The following is an 11251-nucleotide window of genomic DNA, read 5'->3' on the forward strand; positions in this document are numbered from 1 at the left end:
GCTGAAGAGCGGGGGGTTATGGGATGTGTAGTTTTTTTAAAGTGCATACAATCATGGCGAGGACAACACTTCGCAAATATGTTGTAAGAAAATAACCAGGCCTCAACACGTATCTCAGTTTAGTAATACAACGCACAATAACTGGCCAGAATTCCATCAAAATTAAATTTTAAAGTAAATCTATGAACGAAATGAATGGCGAAATGTCACTTCCGCCATCAGCAGAGGCCACTCGTTGCCATGGCTACGCGGGCTCGCGCCGAAACTCTCCTCAGTACAAACCCCAGCCATGAAAGTTCCCAAGTCGCTTATTTATTATTTATAAAGTGTTTGTGCTGTAGTCTGTGGCCAGTCTGTACCCGCTCCTCCCTGCAGCAGAGGTCTTAGCGCGGGGAGACGACAGTTATTTTCCTGTTTTTAGGGGATTTTGAGGTAATTTAGCCCAGTTTAGCTGCTAGCGCGATGCTAAGCTCCCGCCCCAGCGCCCACAGCAGAGGGGACTGTCCAGTAAGTCCAGCAAACATGACCTGTTTTACTGTTTATATATTTATACATCCTTCTGCAAACTGAGCTATGTTTCTCTATTTCTCTCCCAAGTGCAGTGCTAGCATTCTCAATTCCCCTGAAAGTGAACAGAGAGAAAGATTTCAGAAAGACTCCCTCTACACTCATCACCTCTTAACGCTTTAAAGTCTTCAACACTTGGGGTTGTGCAATTAGAGGAAATTAATCAACTACAGGAGGGTGTGGCCTCAAGAGAGGTCGATTGTTTTCTACGACAGCACCTCCCCGGGTGTTTTATTCCTCTTACACCACAGCAGCTTGCCTAATTAAAGAACATGTCGTACTTTTTATCCGTTTATAGTTACATTGGAATAGCTGTGGAACGTCTGTGTGAACTCCTCTTAGAGCTTTACCTCTGACTGTTACAAAGCGCTGACACTGGAGACTCCTTCCATAAATAAAGTTCAAGGAATAAAGATCTTGTTTATGTGTGCAGCCCTTCCATTAATCTGTGTGTGTGTGTGTGTGTGTGTGTGTGTGTGTGATTGCAGATGTGTGTTGGTTCGGCTGGACGGCAGCGCAGACAGACCGGACACACAAACCGCTGGCAGTTGGCTCCGCCCCTCCCAGGTGATCTACTGGGTCAGTCCCAGGTAAAGAGAGCGACGAGGGCGGGGCTCTGCGTCCACACGCCGCACAGATCCACGCGCTCAGGTGAGAGCCGGCGTCCTGAGCCGAGTCCTTACGTTGTTGGGCTTGTTTACGGTTTACAGTCGACGAAGTTGGGGAGAATCACGTGGGATTAAACGATGGGTTTGGAAAGTTAGGAAAGTTAGGAAAGTGTGAAAGCGGCGTAACAGTGAGATGATTGTGAGCGCTGCGTGTCCCGCATCATCACCAGCAGCATCACCAGCAGCATCACCAGCAGCAGCGTCTCTGTGGGTCAGAGTCTGGCAGATAGCCGTGTCGTATCAGTACCACACCACAGCGTGCAACCCGAGACCCCACACTCTCTCTCTCTCTCTCTCTCTCTCTCTCTCTCTCTCTCTCTCTCTGTCTCTCTCTCTGTCTGTCTCTCTGTCTGTCTCTCTCTCTCTCTCTCTCTCTGTCTGTCTCCCCCCCCTCTCTCTCTCCCCCCCTCTCTCTCTCTCTCTCTCTCTCTCTCTCTCTCTCTCTCTGTCTCTCGGCTCTCTGTCTGTCTCTCTCTCTATCTCTCTCTCTATCTCTCTCTCTGGCTCTCTGTCTGTCTCTCTCTCTATCTCTCTCTGTCTGTCTGTCTCTCTCTCTATCTCTCTCTCTGTCTCTCTCTCTCTGTCTGTCTCTCTCTCTATCTCTCTCTCTCTGTCTGTCTCTCTCTCTATCTCTCTCTCTGTCTCTCTCTCTCTGTCTGTCTCTCTCTCTATCTCTCTCTCTCTGTCTGTCTCTCTCTCTATCTCTCTCTCTCTGTCTGTCTCTCTCTCTATCTCTCTCTCTGTCTGTCTCCCCCCCCTCTCTCTCTCTATCTCTCTCTCTCTGTCTGTCTCTCTCTCTATCTCTCTCTCTCTGTCTCTCTCTCTCTCTCTCTCTCTCTCTGTCTGTCTCCCCCCCCTCTCTCTCTCTATCTCTCTCTCTCTGTCTGTCTCTCTCTCCCTCTCTCCCTCTCTCTCTCCCTCTCCCTCCCCCCCCCTCTCTCCCTCTCCCCCTCTCCCCCTCTCTCTCTCCCTCCCCCCCCCCCCCCCTCTCTCTCTCTCTCTCTCTCTCTCTCTCTCTCTCTCTGTCTCTCTCTCTCTCTCTGTGAGAAGCAGCTCTGCCAACACGGTGCCATGGCGCTGGCAGCAGTGCTGAACCGCTCTCCTGGAGAGCTGGCACAGGAGTTTATAAGAAATGCAAATAATCACGCCAAGGCAGAAGCAGAAGACAATATGGCTTTTGATATGAGTGCCAGGTTTTAGCTGACGGCCGCGCGGGGTGCAAGCGTCTGAGTCCGGTCTGAAATAAATTACCGAGCGCAGTGCGTATCTGATATTGGTCGATGTGAGTGACAGCACTGTAGCAAAACAAACGGTGAATGATGTAATAGGTGGAGCGAGCGTGTCTGTATGATCCAACAGGACGGATTTACTGAAATCACAATATTTGTTCTTGTTTCTTAAAGTTACAGACAATAAACGACAGGATGTTTAGAATAAATGTCTAGATTTAAATTATATAGTTCGTCACCTTTAAGAAAACAATAAAAAAAATTTTTTATGACTCGTCCTGCACTAATCTTGTGTTCCTCCAATTAAATGCTCTCTAGAGTGTATATGCCCCGCCCCCTGGGGGCGTGTCTTGCTCTACAGTAGCGGCTCGTTAGCAGTAAACGTGGTTCATCAGTGTGTTTTTGGCCGCGCGTCTTCACACACACTATTCCCTTTTCCAGCTGAGAATAAATGGGCGGAGGCGGAGTTTATTCATGTGAAAGGGGGCGGAGTTTGTGTGAGCTGGTGATCATGTGACTTTTTCAAAGGAGAGTTTTACCAGCGTGTCGGAACGCCGCTCCGTCAGACTGATGGAGAATTCCGTCTTTATTCCCGTCTCCATCAGTGAGAGTCAGTGATATCATTTTATCTCCCACTCACGACCCCCGCGGCTCTCCGTCGCCATCGGCAACGCTGACGCTCGACCTCGCCTCAAACACGTACGCCATAACTCCAAACACACACACACACGGCGTCTCGGCGTCTGGGATTAAAGTCGTCCTGGTTAAAGTGGAGAGAAATCCTCCACAGCTGATAAACTCTTCACTCGCGTTATAAACTCTTCACCGTGCTCCGTGTTTACCTAGCGTCAGGTGTGTTTAGATCGCGCGGGGGCGTGGCTTGGCGTATCTCAAACGCTATTGGCTGTTCACGCACTTAAGCACAGAACAAGTAAAAAATACGCTGAAATACAGAATCATACAGAATCATATCACATATCAGGAGGTTTAATGAGAACTGACAATGTGAATGAATCCTATCACACACACACACACACACACACACACACACAGCAGTTCTTTTCACGTGTTTGTTTGTATTCCAGCGGACACACTCCAGCAGCGGCGTGACGACTCCCCGAGCCAGCAGCCGCCTCCTCTTCACGCCGGACTCTGGTACGATGCCCAGCGCGCCTGTGCCTCCCGTTTAGCTCAGAAACAGCCTTCTGCTCTCAGGGGGCAGATTTCATGCCCACGAGGCCACACGCTATCATCCTGGAAGAGGATCATCTTTAATTTGGCGTGGCTCTGCACACAGCGGGTGGTGTAAAGAGGGAGGTGTAGAAGGAGGGGGCGGAGTAGAGCAGCGCCAGCCGCGCTGGCATCACGAGATCACTCGGACACAATAGAGTGCAGAGCGCCGCCACCAAGAGCTGTTTTCACTCCATCAGACATGAAAATACGTTAAATACATAACCACTGGCAGGGGCTCTGCTTTTATTTACTTATTTACTTATTTACTTATTTATTTATTTAAAAGATCACTTTCAGCTAGTTAAAATAATCCTGGTATGAAACTGAAATCTATCTGCTTTATTCACGCACGTCAGATAATAGAATACTTTTATGTTTCATTCTACAGATACAGTGGAAGTCGGTTTACACCTCCCCTTGGGTGTGCTGTTACAGGAAATGAATCAGCGACAGCACGGCGTGGTGAAGCAGAGTTACTGCTACCACCTGAAGTTGATTATTTTCCTATAACAGCACGACCATCTTATACTACAGCGATTGGCCAACGATGACTTCATTACAGATTTTAATGTGATACTTTTTTAAAACCCGTTTATAGTTTATAGTCTCTCTCTCTCTCTCTCTCTCTCTCTCTCTCTCTCTCTCTGTCTCTCCGTCTCTCTCCCTCTCTGTCTCTCTCTCTCCCTCCCTCTCTCTCTCCCTCCCTCTCTCTCACTCTCTCTCTGTCTCTCTCTCTCTCTCTCTCTCTCTCTCTCTCTCTCTCTCTGTCTCTCTGTCTCTCTCTCTCTCTCTGTCTCTCTCTCTCTCTCTGTCTCTGACTGTCTCTCTCTCTCTCTCTGTCTCTCTCTCTCTCTCTCTCTCTCTGTCTCTGACTGTCTCTCTCTCTCTCTCTCTCTCTCTCTCTCTGTCTCTGACTGTGTCTCCCTTAGATTTAGATTAGTTTAGATTACATTTAATGTTGTTGAACATCACAAGACTTATGTTTAAAGTTAATAATAATAATAATAATAAAGTTGATAAAAAGTTAACAAGATATAAACCTTAAAGTTACAGCTTTACCTTGGACTGTTACAAAGCACTGAGACTGGAGACTCCTTCCACAAATGTTTAATAAATACATAAACGTCTCCTTACAGAAAAGTATATTAAAAACTGTATTAACTGTAGTAAAGGTTTATATCGATGCGCTCGTTCTAATAGGTTATGGTTTCCATAGTAACGGCTAGACGTGTACAGCGGACGCTCCGCTGATTATAAACTCAGTAAAAATGTGTGTGAAGTAAAATTTTCTGTTTATTTATTATTTACTGACAGAGAGTTCATTCATCATCAGTGCTTTAAGATACAGTAACTTTACGTTTTCTGACATTCTCAGGACAGAGGATTTGCAGTTTCTCGTTTTTTAACTTGAAGAGAGAGAGATATAAAGAGAGGCTCGTGAGGGAGCGAATGTTCATAGCTGCCGTAATGTAAGCTAACTTGTTTCACAGACGTTCCACAACATTAAACGTAACTATAAATGGATAAAAAGTATGATGTCTCATTCTTTAATAAATAAAACCTTGGCATTTAATGGTTGGCATTGTGTTGTGGTGTAAGAGGAATAAAACACTTTGTATTCTCTATATAAAACGTGAAGTCATTTTAAAGTTGTGTGATTTTTAGAGAGTCAGAGTCGGGCGTTTGAGCAAGACTTTTAACTGCTCACTTCTAAATCTGTCTTCCAAATAATGTAGAAAAATTACAAGACATTTAAAAACAAACCAAAAAAACATTTACATATTTATCAGCAGTATGAAAGTTCTAAAGCTGTTAGAGCCGTAAACACACAGGATTCTGAAATTCTCATCAGCGCTGGAAATAAAAGCGGTTCCTGGTGATAGAGACGCGTCTCTGAGTTTCGGACCTGCGACTGTGACGTGTGTTTGCGTGACTTTAACTTTCTCAGCAGGACATCGCAGAACATCCAGCTGTCACACACATCTGCAAATCCTGATCACGCCTTCTACATCGTCTCTCAGGAGGTGGTCCAGAGCGCTCAGCCAGGTAACGGGAGAACTTTCTGTGTGTGTCCTTAAACCCAGCCATGACATCTCCCGCTGTAACACACACACACACACACACACACACAGTTTGCAGATATCGCGCTTTCCTCATGTCAGGGTTTAATGCAGGTGTTTTTAAATGTGCATGCGTTAATGTTTGGGGTTTTTTCTTTCCATTTCCAGACGCAGTACTGGAGTGTTTCGGGAGCATCTGGGAGCTGCACTGTCCGTACCTGTGTGAATCAGAGACCCTCGCTGAGCTCTACAGCACCTCCAAGAAGCAAAGACACACACTGCTCCAGGAAAGAACCGGTGACTGGATCAATACAAATACAACCACACACACAGAACACACAGAGACGCGTTTAACGCAGTCAGAGTAGCGTCAGTCAACAGATTAACGATGAGCAGCGTGTGTCAGGAGCAGGCGTGAACTGAACTGAACTGAACTGAACTGAAGTGACGTGTGGCCAAGTGTGGTGACCCATACTCGGAATTTGTGCTCTGCATTTAACCCATCCAAGTGCACACACACACACACACACACAGTCGTGAACACACACACACCTTCTCTAACCATTAGGCCACGACTGCCCCACCGCAGTGTGTAAGCAGGACTGAAACAAATTATTTTAGAAGTAACATTCACTGATGTTGATATTATTCATCACCTAATCTCAACTAGCTCCCGGCCTTTCTGTGCAGATAAGACTAATTTTTTTTTTTTACCAAATTTAATTTGCAGGATTAGTCTTCCGAATCTTAGGTTGAGCTGAGAGAAGCAGCATCACGCATTACTTTCTGTTTTCTCACAGAAAATGAGCTCCCCCGAGCACTCAGAGCCTACGCTGTGCAATAATTCATGCACTTTCTTGGTGGATTTGTATTGGATTACTTCTGTAGGATTGTGCGCGTGTGTGCGTGCGTGTGTGTGTGTGTGTGTGTGTGTGTGTATGAGAGGGAGAGAGAAATTCTAAAGGGGAATGTTGGTTAATGTTTTATACTGTGTGTGTGTGCGTGTGTGTAGCTGTTCGCATTACAAACCTGATTTCCAGAGACGGCTGTTATTTCATTTTTTGGCGTCCGCTCCACATTATTTCATAGCAAATGTCACGCGAGTTTGGATTTCTGTGCTCGCGAGCTCAACAGCGCCACCGACAGGTCGTAATAAAAACACACAGAACGCTGTGGAGAAGCGAAGAGCGAGGCTGCGGCTGATTTCTTTCTCTCCCAGACTGTAGATTCATGCAGCCAATCAGGGACTGTCGTGGTATTCAGGTGATCACACACATGGACACGCCCCCTAGATCTATTTTTCGCACGTCGGTGAGGCGGCACGGGAAACACTGTCACGGCATTAATGAACAGAATGGACGTGGATTATTCGCCTTCGGAGGAGAAGAGAGAGTAAAAGTCCATCATTTAAACACACCTTGTCCAATCAGAGTCCAAATTACACAAAATGGCAGACGACAGAAGCTTTTTTTTTTTTGGGTTTGAATGAATATGTTACAGCTTTTCTATTGTTTAGTTTTTGGAAGAAACACGACATGATCCGACATTTAACCGCCCCAAACACGTCCTTTAGTTTGTGTAAACACATTTTATTGGCTATTAACTGATGAGAAACAGGATTAACCAATCCGAATGTTTCATTTTCCCCCGTTTGTGTTTGAAAGAGACCCCACTACACTGTGAGCTCAGGGATATCAAGGTGACGAGAGATAAAGAAAATGAACCATCGGAAGAAAATGAAGCTCTAATCCGGTTTTATTAGATAAAATATAATTACTCTAATATTACTAGCATCTTACTGTACTCATTCTCGGGATTGGTTGATAGTAAATCATGTCTTAATTGATTCACATGACAGATTTGTGTCCTCCCCGCTCCTGCTGCTGTCTGACATCCACCCAAAACACATGGACACGTCATGTTTAATCAGTATAACAATCCCGAATATTTCCTCATCCCCGGGTTACGCTACTGCCAGGTGTAATCGTTCTGTCCTGACATTTCGTGTAAGAAGTGAGACATGAGTGCTGCTTGGGATCGACTCGGAAAACGGTGGAACAGTGGAGTGAAGTGTGAGTGTCACAAAACTCAGAGACTAAACAGACCTGAGAAAGTCGGGAGGAGAGACAGAAAGAGTTTTAGACTTTGGTGAAAGACTGTCTTCAGTCTTGCGCTTCTGTCTCTGCTGCAGGTTTGGTGTGAAAAACTCTAACAATGACTCCGACCGTGCAGAGAATAAATACGTGTTGTTTAAACAACCCACTCGCTCCAAGTGGTTATTACTAGCTAACTAAATGTAGCTTTTATCTGATAGAAGACGAGATAAACGTCTTATTAGGTGTTAGATCAGACCAAACGAGCTAATATAGTTAATATGCCATTTTTCAGAATCAGATATTTGCAGACTGTTTACCTGAAGTAAAATATTTTTATCTGGTAAAAATGTAATGCCCTGATGAGGTGTGTGTGTGTGTGTGTGTGTGTGTGTGTGTGTGGTTTCTTGCAGAGAGCAGTGTAAGAGAGAGGTGTGTGTGGCGAGGAGGCAGGGAGATGAGACTGAGACAGGACGCAGGAATGGGGAAGAGTCGAGGCAGCCTCACGCGTCCCATCCTGCTCCAGCTGAACATAAACGATCCCTGCATCACGAAAGAGTGTAAATGACGTTCACTAGAAGCGTGCTATGTGGGTGCATACATCTGTTCAAACTGCTGAGACACACACTCGGAGGAAAGCGCTGTCTGCCCTCTTCCTCATACCTGAGCTCACAGACACCTACGATTGGCTAGTGTCAGTGTGATTGACAGGGGAGAGAGAGTATGACCCTCCCACCCTCGGACGACAGGGCAAACACTTTTTCAGAGTTGTGCCACTCTGTGTGTGTGTGTGCCACTCTCAGTTGTGCTCGTGTGTGTGTGTGTGTGTGTGTGTGTGGTTCAGTAGATGATGTAGTTTTGTTTTTGTAGTGTTATAATTTGTTGAGGTCTGGTTGTTCCTGTGTGCGGCTGCTCCTGATGTAGAACGGTGTTAGTGTGTGTCAGTGTGTGTCAGTGTGTGTCAGTGTGTGTCAGTGTGTGTTAGAGCTGAGGTTCAGCACCAGCCGGGTGAAGAGACTCGTCTCTCGGCTCAGCTCTCGGCGTTGTGGGGTTTGTAGTGATATTCCTGGGGGGTCACTGTGTTTTAGGTGGAATGTTGAGCAGCGATGGGAATCGGCCTAATTCAGCTCTCACAGTGTTTCAGTGAACTTGTAGAATTTACAGAATTGTGTGTGCATAATTTCAGCTTTATCCCAGTGTTGGTGTGTAAGTGGCCCTCAGACGTCACTACCGTACAGCACAAGTGGTTCCACTACTGATTCGTTTAATTTGAGCCGGATTGGAATGTGAATGTTTTTTAATTGTGTAGAACGTCCTGGTGCTTTCTCTGTCAGCTCACTCACTGCTGCACTGAAAGTAAAGGAATTGTACTCTTTACAATGTTCTGTTTTGTGTGTCCCTAAAGTGAATACTTACAGCATACAGCAGGAGTTTACTCTCTGAGTCGTGTAGAGTGAGACCGGCTGCTCCATCGAAAATGGAGGCCAATTCCTTAACATATATATATATATTAAATAGTGTAGGGCTTAGACAGCAACTCTGTCTTACTCCACGCTCCTGAGGGAACAATTTACTTCTTTTAATTCCGCACTTGTTGTTTGTGTGCACGGATTTGATGACATCATGTGCTTTACTCCCTACACCACTTTCAAGAATTTTATAAAATAGATCTTTGTGCCAGATAGAATCAAATGCTTTTTGGAAATGTATAAAACATGTGAGTATTGTGTTTTGGCTTTGTTTAACGTGTAGGTCGATTAAAGTGTGTAACGTGTAAATATGATCGCTGGTGCGGTGATTTGGTACGAATCCATTCGGACTTTTACTCAAGACGCTGTGTTTCATAAGGAAGTCTATAAGACTTAATGATGCTGCATAAAACCTTTCCCATGTTACTGTTCACACAGACGCCTCGGGTTTGATTAGGGTCGAATTTATCTCGGCTTCTGAAGAGGGTGTTACAGGATGTTGAGTCCAGATGTCAGGGAAATAACTGACACTCAGAATCATGTTGAATTATTTAAGAAAAGCTAACTGGAATTTTTTTACTTGTCATCAGGCCCACTCGCTTTTGTGGATTTGAGAGCGTCTGATGTGTCTGAAAGTTCCTGCTCAGTAATGGGGGATTCCAGGGGATTCTGCGAGTCTTTTATAGCCAATTCTTGTGTGTTCATTTTTGTTGTGATTGTTATTTGGTGTATAAATTGTTTTAAAGTGGCTGACTCATATGTCACCATTTTGTACCAGTTCAGATTTAGATTTATTTAGATTTTTCCAGTGCTCCCAGAAACTATTAGTGTTTATGGACTCCTCAGTTAGTGTCAGTTGTGTTTGTGTGTCAGTTGTGTTTGTGTGTATTGGGCTTTTTTTGATTCAGAGTGTGTGTTTATAAAGTCTTAACGTATCACTGTAATGAAGGCGTAAGTCTGTATTGTTTGGGTCTCTGTGTTTTTGACTGGATAATTTTCTTAATTCTTTTCTAATATTTTGGCATTCTGTATCAAGCCACTTATCATCGGTTGGCTTTTTCAGCTTGTTTCTAAATTGTTTTATTTGAAAGATTTGTGCAGTCCTAATGAAAATATGGTTTATATTCCTAACAGTGAGATTCAGGCCTTCGTTACTGTGAGTGTATGTGGTGTCCAGAAAGGTGTCTAAGAGTGTTTGAATTTCGTGGCTGCTGATCGTTTTCTGGATCTCTTCAGTGCTGTTTTGGACTCATCTGAATGTTGTACAGTAAGCTGTGTGTGTGTGTGCAGTGTGGTTAGTTCCTGTCCTTTTAATGAGCACAGTAATACGGCTGTGATCAGACAGAGGGGTTAGTGGCTTAGCAGTGAATGTGCTGACATAGCACATGCAGCGGTTTTGTTGCCCTGCAAGTCAAAGTTGCGGTGCTCTATGCTCTGTGCTCTATGCTCTATGCTCTGTGCTCTGTGCTCTATGCTCTATGCTCTGTGTTCTATGCTCTGTGCTCTGTGCTCTGTGCTCTATGCTCTGTGCTCTGTGCTCTGTGCTCTATGCTCTGTGTTCTATGCTCTGTGCTCTGTGCTCTGTGCTCTGTGCTCTATGCTCTGTGCTCTGTGCTCTGTGCTCTATGCTCTGTGTTCTATGCTCTGTGCTCTATGCTCTGTGCTCTGTGCTCTGTGCTCTGTGTTCTATGCTCTGTGCTCTGTGCTCTATGCTCTGTGCTCTATGCTCTGTGCTCTGTGCTCTGTGCTCTGTGTTCTATGCTCTGTGCTCTGTGCTCTATGCTCTGTGCTCTATGCTCTGTGCTCTGTGCTCTATGCTCTGTGCTCTATGCTCTGTGCTCTGTGCTCTATGCTCTGTGCTCTGTGCTCTGTGCTCTGTGCTCTATGCTCTGTGTTCTATGCTCTGTGCTCTATGCTCTGTGCTCTGTGCTC

The 11251-nt window shown here is 45.2% G+C and overlaps 1 protein-coding gene across 4 annotated transcripts in view; it reads left to right on the top strand.

The window, feature by feature from the left end:
• Positions 1-95: 95 nt before the first annotated feature.
• Positions 96-11251, top strand: part of btbd16 (BTB (POZ) domain containing 16) — a 29370-nt gene continuing 18214 nt past the window's right edge. For 3 of the 4 annotated variants that reach the window (XM_026928112.3, XM_053238543.1, XM_034309248.2), the window contains exons 1-6: positions 96-507; positions 1056-1218; positions 3550-3619; positions 5646-5743; positions 5926-6054; positions 8264-8410. In XM_026928112.3, the coding sequence (XP_026783913.3) occupies positions 463-507; positions 1056-1218; positions 3550-3619; positions 5646-5743; positions 5926-6054; positions 8264-8410 (652 nt within the window). In that variant the 5' untranslated portion in view covers positions 96-462. The remainder of the gene's footprint in view (positions 508-1055; positions 1219-3549; positions 3620-5645; positions 5744-5925; positions 6055-8263; positions 8411-11251) is intronic. The other variant, XM_026928113.3, reaches the window with a different exon arrangement.

This window comes from Pangasianodon hypophthalmus, chromosome 12 (genome assembly GCF_027358585.1).
Source record: "Pangasianodon hypophthalmus isolate fPanHyp1 chromosome 12, fPanHyp1.pri, whole genome shotgun sequence".
NCBI classification, from domain to species: Eukaryota; Metazoa; Chordata; class Actinopteri; order Siluriformes; family Pangasiidae; genus Pangasianodon; species Pangasianodon hypophthalmus.